General features: G+C 53.5%; 2 protein-coding genes across 5 annotated transcripts in view; both read left to right on the top strand.

Moving 5' to 3' along the window:
• Cbfa2t3 (CBFA2/RUNX1 translocation partner 3) overlaps positions 1-13,451 on the top strand; it is a 48,251-nt gene extending 34,800 nt beyond the window's left edge. For all 4 annotated transcript variants that reach the window (XM_026778601.1, XM_026778603.1, XM_013354916.2 and 1 more), the window contains 8 exons: positions 164-253; positions 4,504-4,685; positions 5,288-5,517; positions 7,863-7,948; positions 8,615-8,813; positions 9,329-9,397; positions 10,656-10,846; positions 12,479-13,451. In XM_026778601.1, coding sequence (XP_026634402.1) covers positions 164-253; positions 4,504-4,685; positions 5,288-5,517; positions 7,863-7,948; positions 8,615-8,813; positions 9,329-9,397; positions 10,656-10,846; positions 12,479-12,748 — 1,317 coding nt within the window. In that variant the 3' untranslated portion in view covers positions 12,749-13,451. The remainder of the gene's footprint in view (positions 1-163; positions 254-4,503; positions 4,686-5,287; positions 5,518-7,862; positions 7,949-8,614; positions 8,814-9,328; positions 9,398-10,655; positions 10,847-12,478) is intronic.
• Positions 13,452-21,046: 7,595 nt separating this feature from the next.
• Pabpn1l (poly(A) binding protein nuclear 1 like, cytoplasmic) lies at positions 21,047-24,002 on the top strand. Its single transcript, XM_005345804.1, has 7 exons — positions 21,047-21,283; positions 21,575-21,710; positions 21,993-22,060; positions 22,628-22,734; positions 22,827-22,914; positions 23,340-23,479; positions 23,963-24,002. Exons 1-7 carry the CDS (start codon positions 21,047-21,049, stop codon positions 24,000-24,002), a joined length of 816 nt encoding a protein of 271 aa, XP_005345861.1.
• Positions 24,003-25,187: the final 1,185 nt, after the last annotated feature.

The following is a 25,187-nucleotide window of genomic DNA, read 5'->3' as shown; positions in this document are numbered from 1 at the left end:
GGCAGCCACTCCGCCACAGGCTCCATCATTATGCCCACAACTCCATTATGCCCTGCTCATCCTTCAGGCCAGGCCCAGAGCCTCCTCCTTCCCCGGGGTGGGGGTGGGGCAGCCGGTTAAGATAGTACATGGGAACCTTTAAGTGGGGTGCTCTCTCCTGCAGAATTCAACTCTGACGATTGAAGAATTTCATTCCAAGCTCCAGGAAGCCACCAACTTCCCACTGCGGCCATTCGTCATCCCCTTTCTGAAGGTAAGCAAATCTGTCCTACGAGGTTCTCCCTGAGAGACCCCAGTCCCCTCCCTACCAGGCATCATTCTCAGCTGTCCAGGAAAATGGTGCTGGCCCCAGATCTGACTAGTTAGGGCTGTAACTAGATGCTAGACCTCATGATTCCCCCCCAAAACCAGCGTGTTCTCATACCTCACAGAGCTTTGAGTTGCCCACTCCATGTCAGGGTCTGCACAAGGCTCTGGAGGTAGCGTGAACGAACAGGAAAGTCCCCTGAAGCAATGCCCGTGTGGGAAGAGAGCACTATCAGCCAGGTGTAGAATGTGGAAATGTGTGAAGTAAGAAAATATTCCCAAATCCCTCAAGGATAGGTATTTCACGGTGACTGAGAAGGCTGGAGAAGCCTTGGGGAGTACCCTGCAGGAAGCAGGGCTAGTATATACAAAGGTCCTGGGGAAAGAGAAAAGGCTGGAATAAGTGAAGGGATAGAAGTGCCGAGGAAGTGACCAGGTGACAGACAGGCAGGTACGTGACTGGATGGCAGGGTGGTGGGAGCTTTCTGGGGCCACATGAACGACCCGGTGGCACTGTACCTTTGGCAGAGTCACCAGAGCCCCTGAGCCAGGCAGGCTCCTCACCCCAGCCCAAACCCTCAGATGAGACGCTCCGTTTGTTTGGGGGTGGGGGTTAGGTTGGGTTTTGTTTGGTTGAGTTTTGTGGTTTGGGGGGGTTTGTTGTTTTCAGTGCTGAGGGTTCAACACTGTCTTATAGATCCAAGTGTCCTGCTGCTGAGCCCCAGCTCCAGCCCTGTCTAATTCTGAGACAGGGTCTCATTAAGTTTCCCTGGCTGGCCTTGAACTCTTTATCCTCCTGCCTCAGCATCCAGTAGTTGGAATTGTAGGTGTGCACCAGTAGGCTTAGTGAGATGCTGGATTTTAAAATCTGGTAATACACACACACACACACACACACACACACACACACACACACACACTAGGAATTAGCCAAGTCCTCACGTAGGGCCTGTGTCTCACTGCAGCCCTTCACCCTGAGGAGTGAGGATGGCATGCTTCCAAATGTGTTTGGCCATGTGTTCTCTTCCCACTTAGACCTCGGGGGAGATGCTAGAATATCCATACCTTAAAGCACCCACCTCCACTTACGGCTAGAGCCACAGGTTATGCTTCCACTTGTCTGTGCTCTTCTTAGTCAAAGTTCAAGGTCAGACCACACAAAGGGTAAGCTCCGAGACTTCTGAGACTGAGCCCCCACCAAGCTGCCTAGCAGACACTAGGCTGGTCCCACGCCTCTGCACTCAGCCCCTGTCGCTCTAGTGCTCCATTCTCTCAGGACAGCTACATCAGTAAGGTTTTTAACTGCCTAATTTAGACCAAGAATGGATCATAAAGATCTCCGCATAGATGCTCTCTTGACCGCTGGAGGGGGAGGCCCATGACTATTTAGGAAGGTGCTACTCTGGCTTTCCGACCAACCAAGAGGGGACCCTATCCAGTGCGGGCAGTGAGGCCCCTGGAGCTGCCTGAACTCTTCATCTGGCTTCTTTCTTTCGAGCCACTGGGCCTGGGCTCTTACCACGCTGTAACAGCAAAGTCGTCATGCTCTTTGACGGGGCAGAGTGGACTGCTGCTCTGGCTCTGTTTTGGTAACAAGGTTAGAGGGACTGGCTGCAACCTCGTATTTTTAGGTTCTACCTTTGGCTCTTACTGCCCCTTCACCCCAAGATCTCCATGTCATGGAGAAAGATATACCAGTCGGTGTCCCTAACAATGAAACACAGAGGTCCTAGGTCAGCTCTGAGGTGGGCAGAGAGAAATGAATGTGGAGAGGGTCCCTTGGCAAAGCAGTGCTGGGCAAGGTGTTCCACCCAGGGCTTGCTTTGGGTGATGCCACACTAGGTTAGGTAAGAAGGGTATGAGGGTAGGGACTCTGGGCAGTGAAAGTTGGGATATTCCAGGCATAAACAGGGTGGCCAACGCTACCAGGCATCTGCTGCAAAAACTGGCTCTGACAAAATAAGCAGGCGCGTGGCATTCTAAGGCGGTGGCAGAGTCAGCAGTATGTGGAGGGTAAGGAGAATGCGGGCCTCCAACGCACCGCAAATGACTGCCAGGTGGGCCCACGCGCTGGCACCCATGGCTTCTCTGTTGTCACTAGCTCCAGTGTGAGCCCAGCAAGGTGTGGGTGGGAGGGAGGAGAGGACTGGATATGGGGTGTCATGTGGGGTCCCCCTATGAGGTGCCAGAGGAATGAGGCTGGTGGGACATGTCCTGTGAATGTTGTAGGGACTCTGAACCAGCGTTGGGTCTGTACCAGCTAGAAAAGTGAGGTTCAGCTTTCCTGCCTGCTAACTTGACAGCGTCAGGGCCTGTGTGTCCCCCTCCAGGAGTGGCATCCGCAGTGATTCTCATGGCCACCTCTGGGGATGCCATTCTGGGAAGAAACTGTTCTGAAGATGTGGCTGGGAAAGCTGGGCTCCGACTTGGGTCCTTTCTTATGCAAGACAGAACTGCCTGCCACGCAGGAGGCAGAAGAACTGAGTTAATCCACATGGGGCTCATGGGAGCCCATCACAGCACTTCCAGAGTTCAGGTTTATGGGGGAGGCAGGAGGCAGTTGTGTGGCTTCCCAAGGTCACACAGCTCCTGAGTAGCCCAGCCAGGGTGAGTGATCCACCAGTCTTCCATGGGACAGCCCGTGGTGGAAGGCTCTGCAGAGCCAAGTGGAGTGCGAAGAAGACTCGTGGTCCAGCTGTCACCATGGTGGTTCTGTGTGTGCTGTGTAGCCTCCGCCAGAGGCCCATTGAGGAGAAAGATGGTTTAGATTTTTCTCGGACATCAAAATCTCCATGCCAAGTTAAGTTGGGGCCCAGGGTGCCCTGTGACCAGCTTGGTGTGTCCTCTGAATGATGCTTGGGACTTTTGAAGAAGCATGGGGACTTGTTCTCTCTGGATGAGCAGTGGTCCTGTACCCCCAGTCAAGGGCTGCTGTGTATCTGGACTGTACGGCTAGACTACCTGATACCTTAGGTCCCCTCCACTCTCTCCTGCATCTGCCCTCATGTATCTGGACAGTGGACTTTTCAGAAGCTGCCCCACCCGAGGCTCCAGCTCCCAGATGGCCCCAGCTGGCCAGGACCCCAGATGTTTCCCCACCCTAACTGCAACCAGATGGTGCTCATGCCCAGCCCCCACCCCACCATGCTGGCCAAAGAAAGGACAGGGTGGGTGAGGGACTGGTGAGGGAGGAGACTCTGGGCTACTGAGACCTCCCAGGACCTCATCCCAGCTCATGCTTCTGACGTGGTCGGCAGATGGTGAGCTGGCCTCCGTTCAGCTATCCAAACAGAAAAACAGGCTTGGCAGCCACACTGCTCAACAAAAATGCATCGGCTGCCTGATGGGCCGGGTGGATGCTCCAACAGGGGCTGAAGAGGCAGAGGCTTGGAGAAGACTGCCCTGGCAGCTTTGAGACGCATGGGAAAGTTGTGGATTGTGTTTATTTACAAATACTTAGAACTGCTGGCTCTCCCAAGAGCTTGCCACTGGGCCCCTGTCCAGCATGCTCGGGGCCAGCCTGTCACCCTACCCACTGCAGCTGTGGAAAGGCTGACCACCAGCAGTGCCTGGAGACCCTGGTTTAGAGATGGGGTCTGGGAGCTCTGGTGGCCTCGTCTGCAAATGCAGAATCGAGTTGTGACATCATCCCTGAGGCTGGGGTTCATGAAGGTCATATTCCGTGTGCTCAGAGCTGCATGACCGCAGAAGGCATACTCTGGTGTCTGAGGTCCTCCTATGAGTTTTGTTCCTGGCTGAGACTGGAAAGCGGGAGACTGGGGCTCCTGGCCTGTGCATTTTGGGGTTCAGATCAGAGAGCCTGCTGCATCTCTGTTCCCCCTACACACACACACACTCTCTCTCTCTCTCTCTCTGCTTGGTTGCTTGAACTTTGCTTTCCTTCTCTGCTCCAAAAACAACATGGTGCCTGCTTGACAAGGTACAGGTAGAGAATATTGTCTTCAGACTCAGAGAGGAAGCATGGTGATATAGAAAGTCCATACATTGCTGTGTGTCCAGCAGGGCACAGGCCTGTCACTTCCCACAGTGCTATGGGAAGGAGCAAGGAACCTGGGGGACCCAGAGCCCTGAGTCACACAGAGGTAGCTCTGGGCTGTCTTCTGGTCCAAACAGGTTAGGTGGGCTTGCATGCCAGCTGACAGTCAGCTGTGTCTAAAGCCCCTGTCCTGCCCCCAGGCTAATCTCCCGCTGCTGCAGCGAGAACTCCTGCACTGTGCCCGCCTGGCCAAACAGACGCCTGCCCAGTACCTGGCCCAGCACGAACAACTGCTGCTGGATGCCAGCGCCACCTCCCCTGTTGACTCTCCCGAGCTCCTGCTGGAAGTCAACGAGAACGGCAAGAGGAGAACACCAGACAGGTAACAGCCTTTCCCAGATCGGCGGGACAGGGAGGTGACCCACGGCGGCCTCTTCCTGCCCATCTGCCTCTGCCGCGATTCTGCCAGACAGCTGGTCCAGTCTGTTCTCTGCAGCAGGGCCGGCCGATCAAGCGCTGCTAATACTGCTACATGCTTCGGGGACAGGCTGGTGGGCTGGTGACACTGGGTTCTACAGCATGCGCAGCCCTATTGAGCGACGACCCAGGGTCTCTGGGATCCCTGGAGGACAGCAGCTCAGAAAGGGGTCTGTCCCCCAGGATTCATTTTTCTTGTGCTATTTGTAGACCCTAAGTGGTCTGGAGTCTACGGCCCATGGTGTCTGGGCTGGACTGGACCCCCTGACTGGCCACTAGACCCCTACTGCTGTACCACAGTGGGGACCACACCTAGCCATGGGACTCTGTGTCCCCTCTCCGTTCTCTATCAGGAGACCCAGAGGAAGTCTGAGAGGGGGACCAGAGCCAGTAGGGCTCCTCTGAGTGTCTGCCTCTACCCTCTCTGCCTTGTCCTGCTTCTGTTATTACCCTCTGTCCTCTGTCCACTGGGGCTGGTATCGATTGGCCACCTGTTTTCTTGATCAGGACCAAAGAGAATGGGTCAGACCGGGACCCCCTGCATCCCGACCACCTCAGTAAGCGGTCCTGTACCCTGAGCCCTGCCCAGCGCTGCAGTCCCAGCAATGGGTTGCCCCACCCTACACCACCCCCACCCCCACACTATCGCCTGGAGGACATGGCCATGGCCCACCACTTCCGGGACTCCTACCGACATGCAGATCCCCGAGAGCTGCGGGAGCGCCATCGGCCCCTCGGTAAGCAGTGTGAGAGTTACCATCGACCCTTCAAGGTATGGGCACATAGAGTGTGATCCCGTGTCTGCGAGCCGGCCCACGTGCATAAGCCTGCATGTACTTGGGCTGGAGAGAGTTTACATGCATTTATTTAGGGGTTCAGTCAGCGGCTGCTTGTACCTATGCCCTAGTGGAAGACACTGATGCTGTAAACAGCAGCTCATCTGCCCAGGAGCCAGTAGCCACCCCGGTGCCCAGGTAGCCTGACTTGCCCCTTCAGACCCAAGTTGCCCTTTCTTGCACACAGAATAGCACTATCTTTTAAAGGACCCTATCTTTTAAAGGACCAGCCTTTTCCACTCTCCTGGGCTGGGCAGCCTAAGGCCAGAGTAGCTGAGGGCAAGGCAAGGGCTACTAGACTTTGCTTGAATCCAGAAGTGGGTCATGTGACAGCTCTGTGCCTCAGTTTCTCAGAACAGTTGTGTGAGGACAGGGACATTGATAGAGCACCTGGCACACAGTGAACTCCAAAGCCCAGTTACTGGCAACAGGGACAACAGCTGACACAGAGCACATGCATTTGGTCATGTCTCAGCCTGGGCCCATACCTCTAGGGAAACTGAGGCTCAGAGAATATAAGTGGGACAGCCACGGATGGTCACAGCAACACCTGCCTAACCCCAACCCTTCTCCACCCCTGTGTGTTGGAAAGGAATGCTACAAATGACTAGCCAGGGTCACTCAGGACACCTATAGGGTCCCAGAGCAGGGTCAGCAGAGGCCTCTCCCTAACCCCCCCCCCCCCGCCACATACACACTGTGGAAGCTTCCAGGGCCTGGGCCTAGGCAGCAGGTGACAGTGTCTGGCTCGCCACAGCCGGGTCAGGCAGGTGCTAATTCCCACCCGCTTCTGCTAATGCAAAAATAAACGCCAGCTGTCGCACAGATCTCAGCCTCTATTTTAGTTGGGGCGTTGGCATAGGCCCCTCGTGGGCAGCCGGAGAGGGCGCTGGATGACGGCTGTGGCCACTCCCTGCCCTTCTGCAACTCGAGGAAGGCATTTCAGGTTAGGTACTAAGAGGTCCGTAGGCACTGGTGGCGGCTTTAAAGAGAGGCTTTGCCCCCACTCCCAGGAAGGCTGGGTTGGCACCAGGTCACCTGCACAGCCTCAGTTACCACACTGACAGCTTTGACACTGCAGAAGAACTAATAGAGGGCTTTCATGTCCCTCATGTCCCAGCCAGTGGCAACCCACACCCTGCCCATTTGACCGTCCCCGAGGGCACAGATTCAGGCTGGCCTCACGCCATATACTGCCTCCCCCACTTTCTGCCTGGTAACTCTGGACAGACATAAGCAGCCTCAGTTTCCTGATCTGTTACATGGGAAAGATGAACCTTCCTTCCAAGGTCAAGGCAGAAAGAAGGGAACGGTGCTTAGCACCAAGCCCTGCATAGGGACACCCTTCAAGCTTACCAGGTCAGCTTGGGATCTTCTTTCTAACTACCCACTGTGTTAAGAACATGCAGAAGCCAGGCAGTGGTGCTGCACACCTTTAATCCCAGTACTTGGGAGACAGAGACAGGTGGATCTCTGTGAGTCTGAAGCCAGCCCTGGTCTACAAGAGGTAGTTCCAGAACAGCTAGAACTGTTAAAAAGAGAAACTCTGTCTCGGGGAAGAAAAAAAAAAGAACTAGGCAGGGTCAGGAAATTGAGGCAGGGAGTGGCACTATAAGGACCCCAGGATCCCTTGGGGAATGAGCCATCCTGACTTGCTTCTTTGTCTAACCCTGCTGTCCGTAGATCTGATCCCAAGACCACACTCAGGGCTGGTAAATACCCAAGGCAGAGTTGAGCCTGGGGACACAGAGGTAAACACATCACGCCATCTTTCTCCGTGGATTTGACAGTGGCGGGGAAGAATAAACAGAGAAGTCTTGTACCCAGAGACCAGAGACACACGTGGCCTGAGGAATTCCAAAGACTCTGCAGCTGTACAGGGGCCCCGTGGCCTGGACTTTGAGGAATGCATAGGAGTACCGATATTTGAGAGGAAGTCATAAACACACATAAGTTGAGCAGCTGCACAGAGGCCCTGAGGTTTCTGGACCATGACAAGGCAGACCCTTAAAGTGGATCTGGATCTACGTATCAGAAATGGGCATAGTAAAAGCAAGAGGAGCTGGATTTGTGGGCTAGTAGGAAGGAAATGAAGGGTCAGGGCAGAACCAGGGATGGCAAGTGTTTCATCTGTTCCTGACCCCCTGAGGTAGTAGGAGGCACCTGGGAGTAGGTGCAGGACCCAAGATCCAAGTCGGGGCTTAGCATCTGCCTGGGGGCCTAAATGTGCATTGCCCTTCCTGCAGCCATGCCTGGGTCTCGACAAGAAGAAGTGATTGACCACAGGCTCACAGAACGGGAGTGGGCAGAAGAGTGGAAACACCTCAACAGTGTGAGTATCTGTGATTCCCAGAATGTCTGCACACCTCTGGATCCCAAGGCTTGGGGTGTTGAGCAGCACTGGGCTCAGCATCTCCTGGCAGGACCTATCTGGGAACTGAGAACCTGCTGTCTGCCTGTCCCTTTATGTGAGCATCATTGTCTATGTTTGACCTGTCAGGGTGCTATGAGAGAACAGAGACAAGGATGCTGAACCATGCAGACAGACCCTTCCTCCTCCACTGTTTCCTGCTCAGAGACTCATGCAGGATAGAGCCCCAGTGGTGTAGGACAGCTCTGTGTTAGGTGCTTGATCCCCTGGTCAGGCCAAGTGGACCATATCTTGATGTTCCTAGAAGCTCTGTTCCTCTGACCATCATGCACCTTGAAGTGTGGATCCCTTATCTGCTTCTTTCTTGGGGATGTTCCCAAGACAGATTGCTCTCAGAGTTTCACAGGAGGCACCCTGAGCCTCCATCCTGCCTTGAAGTTCCTATTCAAGTTGGGTGCCCATAAGCCCTGGGAGCCATTTCACTATCTGTGAGGAGCCAAGGTAGATTTCTGTGCCCTGCCTTCAGGAATGATGAGCTGGCTCCCCACCACCCCCTCCATGTTGGATGGCCACATCTGGCCACAGTGCTGGTTCCAATGTACTGAAGGCCCTGCCACCCACCCACAGCTCCTGAACTGTATCATGGATATGGTGGAGAAGACACGGCGATCCCTCACTGTGCTGCGCCGGTGCCAGGAGGCTGACCGCGAAGAACTCAATCACTGGATCCGGTGCTACAGCGACTCTGAGGAAGGGAAGAAGGGCCCCACCCCCACCTCTGCCCGGCCTCTCAACAGCTGCAGTGGCCCCGAGGGGTCTCAGCTAGGTGTGTACTAGGGAAGAACAAGGAAGACGTGCAGTGAGGGGTTGCTAGCCCTACACAGTCTCAGTAGGATGCCACTGATTTCCCAGAAAGCTAGCCAATGGTCAGGCCTTACTTAAACAGAGCATCACTTGGAAAGCAGCAGGGGCGTTTTCACTTGCAGAAATATGTGCCCAGTCTACTAGGAAGCCTGAAGCTCCCAGGTCCTAGTAGGTACAAGCCAAGCTTAGGAGGTGGCACCTAGGGGCTTCTATGTACTCATCCACCACAGTAGTGACCACAGAGACTAGGGGAGGTCTAGAATATGCCCAGTTCCCAGCCTGAGTCCATGTTCACTGGCTATAGAGCATGCTACCCCAATCCCCCCATCTCCCTGGAATGTGAAGCCCTCTTTCCTGGGGAAAAAAATTATTCATTACCTTCAAGCCCTGGCAAGAGTGGAAGGGAACTCAGAGTGGAAGAAGGCAACTGATGACCCCACCTTGTGTATGACACTGTACCCCATCCCTTTGTTTCAGATGTTCACCGGGATTTCATGCCCAGGACCCTCTCTGGCTATATGCCGGAGGAGATCTGGAGGAAGGCTGGTGAGTAAGGCTATTGGAACAAACCCTGGGGACAACCATAGGAAGTGTCTGCAACTCAGATGGGCTCCTCATGCAGCAAGTTTGTGTATTTACATGTTGGGACACACACAGAGGTGTGCACAGAATGCATGTACACACACACAGAGGGAGAGAGAGAGAGAGAGAGAGAGAGAGAGAGAGAGAGAGAGAGAGAGGATGTAAATCAGTTACTTACAGCCAGAGTTGCCAGAGTTCCCCTTCTGGCTCCCAAGCAAAGCCAAGGACCAGATCTGGTGTCCTCAAGGCAGGTTCTTCTCAGCAGTGGCTTGCCAGAATCTTGGGCACTACCGGAAGCTTCTGGATCATACTGTGGAGTGGAGACTAGCCCTCACCCTCTGAAGATGCTGGGTCATACTGTGGGGTGGGGACACTGTGGGGTGGGGACTAGCCCTCACCCTCTGAAGATGCACACCAGAGTGAGAAGCATGATGCTGGCAGGTGGAGCCACGGATAGTTTACCAATGGCCCTATTCCTCTTGACCAGGGTTCACACATGTGCCCAGGACCCACACATCTTTATCCACATGCTATGGGACATTTTAACCATGCTCTGACAGTCCTGAGACTGCCAATAAAGTTTACCTTCGATCAGAGGGCAGAGCTAGCTACTAGACGACCAAAATTAGCCATAGAGGTTTTGGAGGACCCAGGATATGTAAAGAGACAGAGGAAGTAGTAGAGAGGGGCTTAGGGAGAGTCTGGGCCTTTTGGATCAAGAAAGGAGACTGGTTATTTTTTAAAGATTTATTTATTAATTATGTATACAGTGTTCTGCCTGCATGTATGCCTGCTGACCGGAAGACATCACCAGATCTCATTACAGATGGCTGTGAGCCACCATGTGGTTGCTGGGAATTGAACTCAGGACCTCTGAAAGAGCAGTCAGTGCTCTTAACCTCTGAGCCATCTCTCCAGCCCTCACTGGTCACTTCTTCGCCACTCCTCTGATCAATCAGATTTTGACTCTGATATCTGACTCCTGAGTTTTTAATTGATAAAGAATAATTAGATAAATAATTAGATAATCCACAAACCTGGCAGCAAAGGTATGGGATCACTGACTTGTGCCTCTGTGTGAACACATGCAAAGTAAGGTGAGCATGTGCACACACAGCTGCATTTAGGCTCCTCCCCAAGTGGTGCGTGTCCAGAAGCCCAGGCGAGCTAGCCTGGGTGACTACTGGCAGTGTGACCACCATCCCACCTCTGTGCCTCACAGAAGAAGCCGTGAACGAGGTGAAGCGCCAGGCGATGTCAGAACTACAGAAGGCTGTGTCTGATGCAGAGCGCAAAGCCCATGAACTCATCACCACAGAGCGTGCCAAGATGGAACGAGCCCTGGCTGAGGCCAAGCGGCAGGCCTCAGAGGATGCCCTGACTGTCATCAACCAGCAAGAGGACTCCAGCGAGGTAGGGCCTCTAGCCACCTCTGTGCTCCATTTCTGCCTCCAGGGCTGACCAAACCTGCGTTAGAACACCACACCTGTGCAGCCTCGGGACCAATGAGCTCTCTGCTGTCAGAGTTCATAACTATCAGTGGTAGCATAAGCAAGCACACAGTCTGTTCAGCACTGCATGTCAATAAATAAAGAGATCCACGAGGCCTGGTAAGGCATTTCTCAGGCCTTCCTAACCAGCAAGTAGCAGTAATTGAAGATCCAGAGAGTAATGCTTGTCCCGGGCCTGGCACATGTTAGGGACCATATTCCATCGAAGGCTATTGATGTCAAACCCTCTGTTCTTTAACTTATAAAGGAGACTTTTCAGGACCCTGGGGTCTCCCTCAGCTTTGGGCATAATAAACAGGAAGGGGAGAGCCATGAGAGCTATGATCTTGTGTGCCTGGATGTCTGGGTACTGTGCTCCATCCAGCAGGGTGGGTGAGGGAGGACTTCCTGAACCTGCTTCCTCTGCTTCAAGAGTTTGGTTGGCAGGGCATCAGGAGGAAAGGAACAGCCCTTCTGGGAAAGTCATTTGTGGGCTGCCTTTTAGGAATGGCCAGCTCTCCAACACTAGAGAGACAAAGCCAGGTAGATCCTGGGGCTCACGGGTCCACCATGTTAGCCTTGACTGGTAAGCTTTAAACCAGTGGTTTTCAACCCTCCTGATGCGGTGACCCTTTCATACTCATGTTGTGACTCCCAACCATAAAATTATTTTTGTTGCTACTTCATAATTGCAATTTTGCTACTGTTAGGAATTATAATGTAAATATCTGTGTTTTCCAGTGATCTTAGGCAACTCCTGTGAAAGGATCACTGAACTCCCAAAGGGGTCAAGACCCACAGGTTGAGAACCACTGTTCTTAGCTATTGAGAGACCCTGTCTTAAAATAATGTGGACAGTATTCGGGAATAACACCAGATTGTCCTGAGGCCTCCACATGCACACGCATACATACGTACCCATACACTCATGTGCTTACGCACACATGCGCACACGCACAGGATCTCAGAGCTGTCAGGAGATGGGCAAAGCGTCGACCAGAATGTTAGGTATTTGGAGGTGAGGATAGTTTGGAAAGTACATCAGTAGACCTCAGAGCATCATGGCCCCCGGGGAAAGAGAGAAAAGAGCCATCCAATATCAGAGCCATCCTGACGGAGAGGCCAGCAAGGCCCTCCCAGGTGGAGCAGCAGGCAGGGGTGCAGCAGGCAGGGGTGAGGCCAGAGAATAGAGACGAGAGGTAGGCTTTGATTCCTGAAGCCGGGGCAGCCTCCCAGTCTCAGCCGCCTTGCCGGGATCTCTAGCCATCCCCTGAGGGAAATACAGTCAGCAAAGGGAGTCCTGGTCCGTGGCCACCTCTTCTCTCCTGAAAGGGCCCGGTGAGTGCTTGACAACTCAGATGTCTCCAGGGGCTCTAGAGTTCTTTCTTCTTCCTGGGTGAAACCCTAACTGGGTTTTAGCAGCTGGGAGTGGTTGCATGGCTCTCCCCTGCACCACACGCACACAAGCACACGCACACCTTTTCAGCAGTGGGCAGGTTATCATGTGCAGCCTGTTCCATCCTGACTCATCTCCTTTGCCCTCCTCTACATCCAGAGCTGCTGGAACTGCGGGCGCAAGGCCAGCGAGACCTGCAGCGGCTGTAATGCAGCCCGCTACTGTGGGTCCTTCTGTCAGCACAAGGACTGGGAGAAGCACCATCATGTATGCGGCCAGAGTCTGCAGGGCCCCGCAGCTGCAGTGGCTGACCCACTGCCCGGACAGCCCGATGCCACCGCCAGCCCTAGCGAAGCCGGCTCAGCAGGGCCCTCTCGCCCCTGCTCTCCGGGCCCACCAGGCCCACTGGACGCTGCCGTGCCCCGCTGACCTCCAGATTGGACGCCCAGCCCATGGACACCATGCCCTGCCAACCTCCTGGCCCCACCTTGGCCCACCAGATGCCTGGAGCTGGCCAGGTGGAGTCACTGCTGCTACTGCTTCTCTCCAAAAGAAAACACAGATCCAACGAAACTGCATCCGTGCAGCCTCAGCTACCTGACGAGGTCTTGCCGGGACCTCCTACAGCCTCTCTTCACAAGCATCCTCAGATACCACTGCGGAGCTGCAGACAGTGGCACCGGTGGAGCGTGGCCGGCTCTGCCACCGTCTGTCCCCTCTGTGTCTGTCTCTCTGTTATTGTCTGTCTTTCTGTGTCTGGTCTCCCTCTGTTTCCCTGCCCTGACTCTCCCTGGATCTGATCCTCTCTGTCTGTGTAAAAGCCTGCGTACTTTCTCTGTAATCAGAGAAACCTAATCGGTGGCTTTATTTTCAGTGAAGAACTTTTGGAGATTTTGTTTTGTTTTGTTGGCAAACAAGCTACTTAAAAATGGACAAAGAACTGTGGGGTTCTCCCCATTCCTTATTAGAAAAGGAAGAAACTGTGATTTTTTTCTAGCTGGAGTTGCTGCCTCACCCAGCCAACCCCAGGGGGATCGGCGCGTGCAGCAGAGACGGTGAGAACAATTTCAATTTCCAACTCAAGAAGCATTTTTTGGTTTCAGGTTTTATTTCTTTTCTTTAATGTCAAACTCTTTGGCTTTAAGTGAAAAAAAAAAACTCAAAAAGTTTTTTTTTTTTAAGCAAAGGAAACATACCTGTAAACTACCTTGCCAGCTAGCCAGCCAAGGATGCCAGACACACCTCGCTCCAAAGGAAATCCAAAAAGCAAACTCAAGAAATCAAAATCAAAAATTTATTTTTATCACTGCCAAAGTATTTTTTCATTGTCTTTCATTCCTGGGTTTGTTTGGATGTCGGTCTTTTATTTTGGCTTTGATTTTGTCAGGGGTGTTGGGTCTCTGGGATTTGATGGGTTGGGCCAAGAAGAAACGTTTTGTTCCTTTTTGACTAGTGGGCAGCATCCTTGCTGGGCAAAGGGGTCAGCAGCAAGGCCACATGACCCTCAGCACCATATCTAGAAGCCCCAGTCAGCATGAGCCTGAGCGTTGTGTGCCCTCAGGCCCTGTCCGTGCGTCCCTGTACGCAAGGGAGACACCTCCATCTGTCCTCACACCTTCTGTGACTTCGCATAGTTCATTTTCCACTTGTGGGAAAGAAAGTGCTAGTGTTCTTCCCAGAGAGAGCACAATTCCTAAACGAAACTGTGACAATCTTTTGGTTTGATTCTTGACTGCTTTTGAAAGCATAAGGTGACAGCGAATCACGCTTTCTTGGTTTTCCCTCCTCTACCTCTCTGCCCTCCCATCCCCACCCCACCCCCACCCACACCTCAGTCTTATTTCCCCATCCCCAGTGTCTTGCTGTGGCTACCGTCGTTTCTTTCAAACTTTTACAGAAAAAAAAAAAAGAAAGAAAAAAAAAACAACAAAACAAAACACAAAAGCCAGCAGCCACCCTCACCTCGCCTGGAAGACTCAAGCCCAGCTGTACATATCCCTGTGTTCCAACCCCCGTGTTCGTCTCCAGCCCCGGGAGTGATGCCCACCTGTGCTCCAGCCCTCGCCTGCCCTGCCCTGCCCTGCCCTGCCCTCCACCCGCTCAACTTCCCTCAAGGATTCAAGGAGGAAATGAAGAAAGGAAGCTCATGCCTGTACCAAACAGAAAGACAGCAGACACAGTCCGGGTCCGCACCTATGTGTGTGGCTGCAGTAAGCTGCAGGCCTAGCGTGCAATATGGGGGAATTGCTCCTGAACCCTGGGCCTAGGGGCCCTGCCCAGAGCAAGGTGTGCAGCATGTGTTAATGTGAATGTAAATAGTCTCCACAGAGGTCCTAACCGCGGCATCAGTACCGAGGAGACGTTTGCCAAATAAAAAGAAATTAAGACAAACCACGGAAGTATGTGAAATTTAGGAAACACTTTGGAAGGAATCTGAGCTGTGGTCCTGTGGGCTTGTTTGGTGGCTGGTCTTTCTTCACAACTGTAAAAGTCACTCTTTAAGAGAACATTGCATGGAAGGATCCTGTTAGGTACCATCAACCTGGTGCTACCCCGAATGGAGCCTGACAGCAGCTCTCACTCCGAAGGCCAAAGTAGAGCTCATCCTCTGGAAGGTTCCTAAGGCCACAGCCCTCCAGGCCCACAGAGATGTCTTTTTGTGGGTTTCAGAGAAGCCAGAACACATGGCGGCCTTCTGCCCTTCCTTCTAGTGGACCAGTTGACCTGAGCGTCTGCCTGTGAACACTGAGTCTGTGCTGGCAGAGACCCGCCTGCCATCAAAGGAAGCATCGCTGGATTCCATTCCCAGCTGCGCCTCATGCAAGGCTGTTTGTCTCTGTTACCCCACAGCATGCAGCGTCCTTGGCCCTTGCAGGAGAGCAGGCTGGTGGCCATTCATAGGGAAAAGCTCTGGGTGGCAGGGGTGGTGAGCTCCGTGTTTGTGGGGGAAAATAAAGCTAGGCCCTCAGGTTGTGCTTAAGAGCTGGAGTCTCTAGAGGTCTGGGCCAGGAATCCTGGGGTGGCTTCCCTGATGACCCATGTCCCTGGTGTCAGGACTTGAGAGTGTCTGTTCCCATATATGTAGGTCTCAGAGGGTTCCCTTACCTGAAGGCCCGCCAATTTGCTTTCGCTTCACATACTTCCTCCGCTACCTATACCACCTTTATCTACCTTTTCGGAACAAGAAGGCCCACCAGGGACAACAAAATGCTGCCAGCCAAATTGGCCTCCATGAACCAGGTTACATATTTAGGGTTCAGCACAGTCCCCCCCTACACCCTAGCTATTGGAAGGGATAGCCCCCCCCAAGACAGCTATCAGATGCCATTCGACCACAGTGTGTCCCTTGTGCATGACATTTGGCTGGCAACTGTGGACACCCATGGTGAGGTGTTGGCCAGCTGATAGGAAGAGCTCAGCCGTCAAGGCAACTGCAGAATCAGGGTGGCAGTTAAGGTGGGGGGTAGGAAGGGGTAAGTGAGGAAACAGCCGCAGGGAATTCTGGGTAGACATCATCAGTGTCACTTGAGGCAAGAGGGGTGGGGGGGGCCCTGAAAAAGCTGCAGGTGCTGTGCTCAGCTTCAGCCACCGAAAGACCTCACAGAAGAACCAGACAACCTCAGAGCTTTGGGAAGGATGGGGTCCATGGGTATTCTTTGTTGGGAGGTGTACCCTGGGTGGCCATAACCATGGCATGCTCTTGGTTTCAACCTCCAGTCTGCCTGGGGCTCTACGCAGAGCTGGAGGAGGGTGATTCCCCATCCCTGACTTCTGCTGAGAGCCCCTCCTGCTACCTTCTCCAGCTCACAAACCATGGACCCAAGAGCAACCGCCACGTCCTGCCTCCTGGTAGCCACAGACAAACATGAACCAAACCCCTACAGGATGTGGCTCTCACAGAGCCTTGCTCCCCAAAACCCCAAATCAAAATGCAACTTTGCTTCCTGTTCTGAGGCCAAAGCTAAACCAGGAAGGCTGAGTGGGGAGGGCAGGTGGCAGGCAGAACTCTCTGACCCCCAAGGCCCAGCCCAGATCCTGTCCCATGACCTTATGACTTCTTGCCATGTGTCCTTCTACCTCTGCCACCCCTCCTCTCATCCCCTTGCCCATCTCTGCCCCAGACTCAGACTGGCCTTTCTCCAGTCTGCTGCTTAAGGGCACCTTTCCAGCTCAGTCCTCAGACCTGATTGGGAACAGAGGCCAATGGCTCTCATTCTGCATATGGTCACAAGTGTATAGGAGCAGGCTGGATTATACCAAGCCTAGGTCCTATTGCCTGATGGGTGCCAAGGTGAGAAGAGCCAGCCCCAGCAGGGACACCTGTAAGCAGACCTGAAAAGGTCACTGGTGATGGAGGACAGAATAGGAGGCAGGGCCATGGGCAGTGCTCTCAAGGCCACAGTGGACAGGGATCAGATCAGGATGGGCTCCAAAGTTCTTAGTTTTTCCAAATAAATCCTTAGGCTGACACCAAAGTATCATCTCTGGCATCTGTCTATCCGTTGCTCTGCTCCTCAGCCTAACCACACTGGTAGATTGACACTTTCCTGAGTTCGCCCTTCTGACTTAGCCAGCCATCTTTCCGTGAACCCATCCACCTCCACCTATTCATCGTCCTCCACCTGCCCTCTCAAGTAACTACACCATTATCTACCTTGACCCACCTGCCTCACTGCCTCTCATCCGTCCACCTGCCCCAGTTCCACCTGCCCATGCCACCCCAACATACCATCCTTGTGTCTGGATGTCTCACAGTCAAACACCACACAGCCATCCCTAGATCCATCCTTCCTATCGTCTCTCTACCCACTGTCCTCAGAGTAATTTCAACTCCCTCAGTGTACCAAAGACACTAGGTCCCCCATGCCCTCCGTTCTACTTGCCCTGGACTGACCAGGGGTGCCCTAAGAATACCCACCCATGAGGCAACAGTCCCTTGGTGCTCTGCCCTACCCTGGCTTCTTTAGACACCTCCAGATATATGAATTCCAACCACAGGCATTGTAGAAATATTGGACAAGTTTTTGTGACCGTTTTGACACATCTGGACCTGCTTGGGGAGAGGAGGAGTCAAGAATGTGTGCCAAGAGAAGGGCTATACACTTGCTCAGGAGCTCTGGGATGTTATGTTAGGGAACCACATTCCCCAAAAGCAGGGGCAGTCCTTGATTCCAGGAGTCTGCCCAGAAGAGGGAGCTCTAAAGAGGAGAGTGAGCTGATGCTGGCTTCCCTTGAGACTAGCACTCCTAGGATCCTGTTCATCAGCACACTTGGGTACCAGTCCCATCTTCTCAGTTAGAATCCCAGGTAGCTCAGAGTTGAACCTGTCCAGTCTGCCCCTACTGGATTCCCCGATGGTAGGAGGAATTTGTTAGGTGCTTGGGGCCGTCCACGGCCTCCCCTCATAGCTCACTGCTCTTCCATGTAGAGAAGTTTTTTCCAGTGGGGTGGAGGAGAAAGAAAAAAAAAGGGAAGGAGAGAAGGGAGAGAGGCAGAAGCTGCCTCTTAAGAAGAAGAACAGTCAGCTAGAGAAGTTTCTAGAATGAGCCTGGGGAGAGACCCTTGAGTTACCATCATGTTGGCAAGAAGATAGAGAAACTTCAGGTGAGCTGGGCTCAGAGGAACTATCGACTCCTGTAGACAGCTCACAGACAAAGCTTGGGACAGTCTGTCAACCACGTGAACAAGTCCCCAAATTCTAGAAAACTCTTATCTTGTTTTCATTCCTTTTCTTTCAACTCAGCTGGCCCTTAAGGTAGCAGCCCAGACAACGGGGATACAGGAATGTGGCATCTGACTCAAAGTGCGTCCTGCTCACCACATCCTCAAAGGAACAACCCCTGCTCCCACCCAGACAAGGCCCAGCAGCCTTCAGCTCACACCATTTCTGGGCCAAGGGTTGGGCCCAGAGCGCAGCCGCACACAGCCTGCCGGGGGAACCATTGCTGTTCCGTTTCTTTTCCTCCTGCAGGAGAGGACTGGATGTTTTCCTCATGAAAAGCCGTGGTCCACAGCCCTCCATGTCAGGGTGCCGCATCATGGTCCACAGCCCTCCATGTCAGGGTGCCGCGTCATACCACCCACCGCTGTCTTCTGCTGTCCTGTATGTTTGCCCTGTGGGCCATGGACATGATGATCAGGTTAATTACATCTGTGTAATAAAGTGAGCATTTGCTATGACGGCTTGCTGCTCCTCCAGACCATTGCGCACACGCGATAACCATGTTTGAAAGACCTCATGTACAGACCAGGGCAGACGTGTGTTCAGCTGTACCAGAGAAGACTAGGGGTGGACAAAGGAAGGGACCTTCAGCTCCATGTGCTAAATTCTGGCAAATAGGGCCCAACTTGGAAGGCTGGGCCTTAGGGAGTTCTGGAAAATCTTGGACCCCAAAAATGACCCTAAGAGTTTCAAGGGCCTGACATATATATACATATAGAGAGAGACATATGTATGTGTGTGTGTGTGTGTGTGTGTGTGTGTGTGTGTGTATATATATATATATATATATATATATATATATATATATGACTGGTTCACTATTGGGGCCAAGTTCTTTGAGCTGTCCACATGAGGGAGATAGTGGGACCTGGCTGAGCGAAACACTAGAGGCGTAAGGGACACTGGGGATCTGAGGGAACACTAAAAGGGTACCTAAGACCTGACGGAAAACTCAGGACCTGAGGGGACACCAAGGACTTAAGAGTGGCACAGCAGAAAGACTCAACCCTCAGTCTGTTCCTGTGACAGCTGTGTCCTGGCTAAAGCTCTAGAACCAACTACTGGCCATAGTGCTTCAGGCTGCACTGGTAGCTGCCTGGAGGAAGCGACCGTGTTAATACTGTCCCAGCTTGGAACATGGTGTATTTTTGAAGGCATTGTTGGGAAGGCCAGCATGGAGGTGAACTGTCCCTAGGCCAGGCGCCTGGCTGGAGCCCCACTGGGCCTGGTGTGTCAGCAATCTCAGGATAGCACGAGGGGGAGGAGGGTGACAAGGTTTTTCCACTGCAGACACTGAGCTCAGAAGGGACACTGGCCAGGGACTGGGCTCCTCCAGACGGTCTTGGCTTGGGCACAGCCTGCCATGTCCTGCCTCCCACATGGAAGTACAGGAAAGACCCAGACAGGACCCCAACAGCTTCACATGAAGAGGTGGGGGACATGCAGGAGGACAGCAGTGGCCATTTGTGTATCCCTTCCCTTGTCCTGTATGGCCAGCTTGTCCTCTGCATAGGCATGGATGCTGCCTCTGAGTAGCCTTGGTTTGCCAGGAAGGACCAAGGGAAGTAACAGAAGCAGTACTGGGGAGAGGCCAGTGGACACTCAGCCTCTGGTCAGGACTACTTTATCTCAGGTCATGTGGTATCCCACACAGTCCTTCCCTTAGGAGACATGGAGGTCACAACAGGTTTTATTATTGTTGAGCTGTTTGTGACAGGGCCTCACTCTGGAGCCTAAGCTGGCCTTAAACTTGTGATCTCCCTGCCTCAGAGGCCCAAGTGCTGAGTATAGGTATGAGCCATCTCATGAGGCAGGGTGTTTTCAGCCACTTTGGAGAACAAAATGAGAAGTCAGGGTAAAAGTCAGAAGCCCAGCTTCCTGGCGCTCCAACAGCCACCGCTACCCCCGACTCTGCCTCTCAACCCCTCTGCCCACCCCAGGATGTGGGAGGTATCAGCCACCAAACTCCACATTTACATTGTAGCTCAGTGTAGCTCGCTAAACCTAATTCCTATCCCAGCTCAGGTTCTAAAAAGGATACCATTGACCTGTCTGGGAGCAGCATGACAGAAGTGTGGCTGTGGATCTGAGGAGGTGGCATCACCTGAAGGTTCCTGTGGACACCCCAGAGTCACAATAACATGGACAGCATGAGGCTCAACAGAGCAGACTCAAGAAGCATCCGTGCCCATGTCCAGCCACCAGCCGGCAATGTGCTGGTAGATCCGCCCCCTGCTGGAAGACCCAGGAAGGAGTCAGTGGATGTAGGCTGGCCACAGCCCTGTAGGGTGAGGGCAGAGGGGCAACAGCAGATGAACAGGGCTGGAAACCACTGTACCTGCCTGCATCTGCCAAGTACCCTTCACCCAATTCGTACAGTTCAGCCTGAGCCTCCCTTGTGGCCAAAGGGATCATCTAAATTGTGCCTGACTTAAATCGACTCCCATCGACTGGTGCCCTGCGTAGAGGTGGGGAGGGGAGAGTTTGAGGATCTCATGGTTAGGAGAGAATATGGAACCCTACTCTGGATGAACCTGAGCTCTTAGCCTTCCAGGGGCCCTTGCTCAGACTCACCCAAAGTATCCAGACACCCACAGTGCCACCTCTCCCTGAAATAAGTCCTTTTCATGACTACAGTTTGGTAACTTGACCAAGATCTGGTTATTGGTTAGGACCAATTGTCGGAGGTGTGTGGTATGGCATCCTGCACACACCAAGGGCAAGCGTGCCAAGCTTGCGGACGTAACACCCTGTCTTACCCACTTTAGACTCGTCTACTCTTCCAAGTTTTGGGGGTGCAGCTGGTGAAGAAGACAAAGAGGAGATCTACAGCCTTTGACCCCTCTGGTCAACATGGCCTAAGCTGGGAGGCCCTCCTGTGTGCTTTAGTGGAAGCAGCTGGTCAGGAGGAGGCCTTAAAAGGGAGAGCCACGAGGCAGATGCAGCTGTGGAAGCGAGCGGCCTAAGGAGCCAAGGTTCGCCCAGTTTGCCCTATCTGCATACCCATGTGGCCCTTCCTGAGCAATGATCTCTTCCCGCCTCCCACTGAAGCCTGGCTCCAGAAGGTCTTCTCTGATCCGGAGGCCCAAGGTTGGGGGGCCTGGGGCAGGACTGAAAAGACCCCTTTGGGGCCAGGGGCTGGGAGTGGAACCGAGCGTGACGAGGAAGATGAAGATGCAGGCTTCCTGCTGGCCATGCTGGAGCAAGAGAACCTGCCCAAGTCCCCAGTGTACAGCCAGACAGCACCCTGTCATGATGCAGGGAAGCAGGTGTGGACCTGGACACAGGGTGAGGGGCCAAAGCTGCAGACCACAGGGGCTCTCTGACTAGGGGGAGGTATCCTGCAGCTGAGGCGTCGGGGACTTCTGGGGCCCGAGCCCCTAGCTCTGGACGATGGCTACAGGAAGAACAGGGTGACCTAGGTCATTCTGTAGTAGCCATGACTTCCCTGGGGCTGACTGGCCACACCTGCCCTCCATTCTAGAGGGACCTGCAGGTCACCCACCCCAAGCTTACTGTGGGTTGGCCAGCAGGAATTGGAGGCCATCAGGCTGAAGCTGTGGGCCATGGAACATGCTGCGGCCCTGCCGGAGCCACCCTATGCACTGAGAAAGGCCACAGAGGAAGAGGGGGCTGAGGTCAGACAGCTGCTGAGCCCTGAGACCATGGGTAGGAACCTGGAACTCTTGCTGACCCTGTCCCCAGAAGGTGGAGGGAAGGACACCTTCCAAGGACACTTTCCAAGGCCTTGACCACCTGCTCCCAATGCAGAAGTGCTCAGCACGGACTCTATATGAGGACTACTGAGGGAACATTCTGGAACGCCCTGTAGTACTAGACTTTGCAACCCCACAATGTGGCCTTGGAAGCCTGGGTGACCTTCCCTGGGGTCATGAGGAATGGGCTCCTCAATAAGGTCCTCCTGCTGGTCCTGGGGTTCTCTCTCCACAGGCTGCTGCTTCCCTGGGACCTCCAAGGAGAAGGTGGAGGCTGACCACAGATCTGTCTATGTGGGCAACGTGAGTAGCAGATAGAGGAGGCCACAGCCCTCCCTCGGCACCTGGCTCCAATCAGGGCATTCAGCTGGGCGGACACGTCAACGTCTGCCCTGGATGGGGCTGGCTAGGAGGTGGAGGCAGAAAGCTGTAGGACTGTAAACTCAAGGGTCTCCAAGACTAGATAGAAGGGGCACATCTGACACTAGTTGCTGCAGAGGAAAGGGTGGGCTGCAGCTTCTGGGCAAAACCATGGAGGCGAGAGGTAGCCAGTCCTTGACCATTCAGCTGAAGCTGAGGTCAAGAATTCTGGTTTCTCAACACGCACTGGCACTGGGAGTTCCATGAGATTCACTGGTCCACACACCTGGCAGGAGTCAATACCTGGGATGCAGCCAGCTGTCCACACAAGAAGCCCTTGACTGGCTCTCAACAATCAACCCTGGGCAGGAGTGGGTAAAGCCTCAGCCGCTTTCTAGCCAGGAGTCAACCAACCTTGGAAGTCCCTCCAGCCCCTTTCTGCCGTAACCGCCTCAGCAGGAGGTACACAGAGAGCCCAGCACTCACAGCAGGTGCCCTTTCTGAGAGCAGGTAGACTATGGAGGCTCGGCTGCTGAGCTGGAGGCCTACTTCAGCCACTGCGGGAAGATTCACCGGGTCACCATCCTGTGCGACAAGTTCTCTGGACACCCAAAGGGGTCAGTGTGGGGCCGTAGCAGGCTGGGCAGTGAGGGTGAGGCTGTGCTCCTCCCCCCTTGCCCAGCCATTCCCCACCTCTATCCCTCTCCAGCTACGCCTATATAGAGTTTGCTTCTCAGAGTGCTGTGCACGCTGCCGTGGAGCTGGATGAGAGCACCTTTCGAGGTCGGACCATCAAGGTTTGTTGCCCCAGCTGTCTCCGTGCATCTGTGAGCCACCACCGTGCCTTGCACATTAATTCAAATTCTTCAACAGGTTCAGAGAGGTTAGAGTACCTGCCCCAGGATACATGAGTACCCAGCCCGACCCTTTGGGTATCTTAGCCGGGTGGGCATTGCTCAAGAGTTAGGGCATGATGGAAACCCTCAGACCCAGGGTGGAGCTTGGTGTAGGGATGGCTTGGGGAGGAGAACCAGACTCCTCTGCCGAAGGATGCTGGCCATGACCAGGCATGCCATGTGATCACAGCTGCATCCAAGTGAAGGTGGAGGGATAGCTTCAGCCTTAAATGGTACCTCTAGGTCAGGAACCCCAAGCCTTGGTATCAGCCACCCTGGCAAGTATTCAGAACAGTGTTTTGGACCATGACATGGGTTCCATCCAGGTACTTCCCAAAAGGACAAACTTTCCAGGAATCAGCTCTACAGATCGTGGTGGGCTACGGACACACTCGGGCAGGGCCCAGCCCCTCCTGCACAGTAGCCTGCATCGAAAGCCTCGGTTCAGACTCCATGGACCCAGCCGGTGAGTGGGCCCAAGGGGGAGTCTTGAGTCTGGAGATCTAAGCGGCAGGATTCCTGGAGCCTGACCCTGTTGTCCCCTCACATAAGCCTTAACCAATCAGGCACTTGGGAAAGGGTTGAGTAGTCCTCATGGTTTCTACCAGGTTGCTCTGTGTAACCTCTCTACCCGGTAGGGATACTCCTGCCTGGTCACCGGGGCTCTGCTGGTGACAGGCATCCCTGCCATAGACAGTGGGCTCTACAGCAGACTCCTCTGGCCTGAGTACTGGTAAGGTAGCTGAGCCCATGAGGCAAGTGTGGCAAATTCTAGCCCCAGGCCTCCCTTCTCCCATGGAACCACTACTCAAAAGAGCAGAGAGCCTGAGACGGTACCTCCCACAGTCCCTGAGCAGCGTGGTGGTGACTTCAGCCCTTGCCTGGTGTCTTCCAGGCTATCCCCTCAGAAAGCAACTCAGCTGCCTTTGTCTCCCCTCCCTCTCTGCAGGGGCCGTGGACGGGTCTCACCATGGTTCTCACCATATTAAAAGGATGGCCCAGTTTTGAAAGTGGGGCCAGGAGCTGGGTCAGGAGTAAACAGCAGTCTTTCCACTTAACTGCAAACTGGCCTTTGAAGGTGGCCTAGACCCCCAGGTCACAGTGGGAAGGCACAGGGCAGGGAGACGAAGAGGGAAGGGGTGGGAGGGGAAGCCCAGGGGAAGCTGGGATTAGCATACTTTTAAAGAAAAATAGCTGAATATTAATAGTAAAGCATAAATTATTAAACTTGAATATTTTAAAAGCATGTAACAAGTCTCATTTCTTTTTCTTTGTAGCTTTGGGGTCTGTCCTGGAACTAGCTCTTGTAGACCAGGCTGGCCTCGAATTCACAGAGATCTGCCTGCCTCTGCCTCCAGTGCTGGGATTAAAGGTGTGCGCCACCACCACCCGGCACAAGTCTCATTTCTTGATCCTCCCTCAGAAGCAGGTTTACTTTCTTCATGGAGCTCTGGGGAGTAATGAGATGTGACCATGAGTCCAGAAAACGGGCTCTTGCTCTGCCTTAAGAGTCAATAGGCAGTGAACAGAATTCCACCCCATAGTTTTGTCTCCTTGCCCCAAGCTGGCTCTCTAGACATAGCTGGACTTCACCTCCATTCTGCCCTGGAAGGTGTCTGAGCTGGTCAAGTCAGGAAGCAGAGGTGGAGCCTCTGTTCTAAACTTCAAGTGTGTGCATGGTCAGTATCAGGCTATAGCTTCCTCTCCCAGTGTAGGGCAGCCAGGCTGCCCTGGCCCAAAAGAAGACAAGCAACTGATGACCCCACAAGCTACCTCCAGTAAGTCACAAGCTAACCAGAGCTGCCATCTTGGTCCCCAAGGTCAACCTCGGGATGAAACCCACCTGCAAGCCGCAATGGCCAAATCTAGGCAAGGAGATGACATCATAAGCTTTGTTTGCTAGAGCTTGATAGTAAGAAGACTCTGTAGTACACACATAGTGCACACACATAGCACGCTTACACACAATCTGACTATACATAGTGCACACAACATAGCACGCTTACACACGATCTGACCATACATAGTGCACACAACATATCACACACACGATCTGACTATACACATAGTGCACACACGGAGCACACTTACACACGATCTGACTATACACATAGTGCACACACTTACACACGATCTGACTATACATAGTGCACACACAGAGCACGCTTACACAC

The sequence above is a fragment of the Microtus ochrogaster genome, chromosome 4 (genome assembly GCF_000317375.1).
Source record: "Microtus ochrogaster isolate Prairie Vole_2 chromosome 4, MicOch1.0, whole genome shotgun sequence".
NCBI lineage: Eukaryota > Metazoa > Chordata > Mammalia > Rodentia > Cricetidae > Microtus > Microtus ochrogaster.
The sequence above is the reverse complement of the archived record's forward strand: the minus strand, read 5'-3'. Positions and strand labels throughout refer to the sequence as shown.

Excerpts from the sequence above, each read along its gene's own strand:
- Pabpn1l (XM_005345804.1), top strand. The coding sequence starts at position 21,047 with ATGTGGCCCTTCCTGAGCAATGATCTCTTCCCGCCTCCCACTGAAGCC. Across the intron at positions 21,284-21,574 it reads CCCCAGTGTACAGCCAGACA|GAATTGGAGGCCATCAGGCT; the intron begins GCACCCTGTCAT and ends GTTGGCCAGCAG. Across the intron at positions 22,915-23,339 it reads TTCGAGGTCGGACCATCAAG|GTACTTCCCAAAAGGACAAA; the intron begins GTTTGTTGCCCC and ends GGTTCCATCCAG.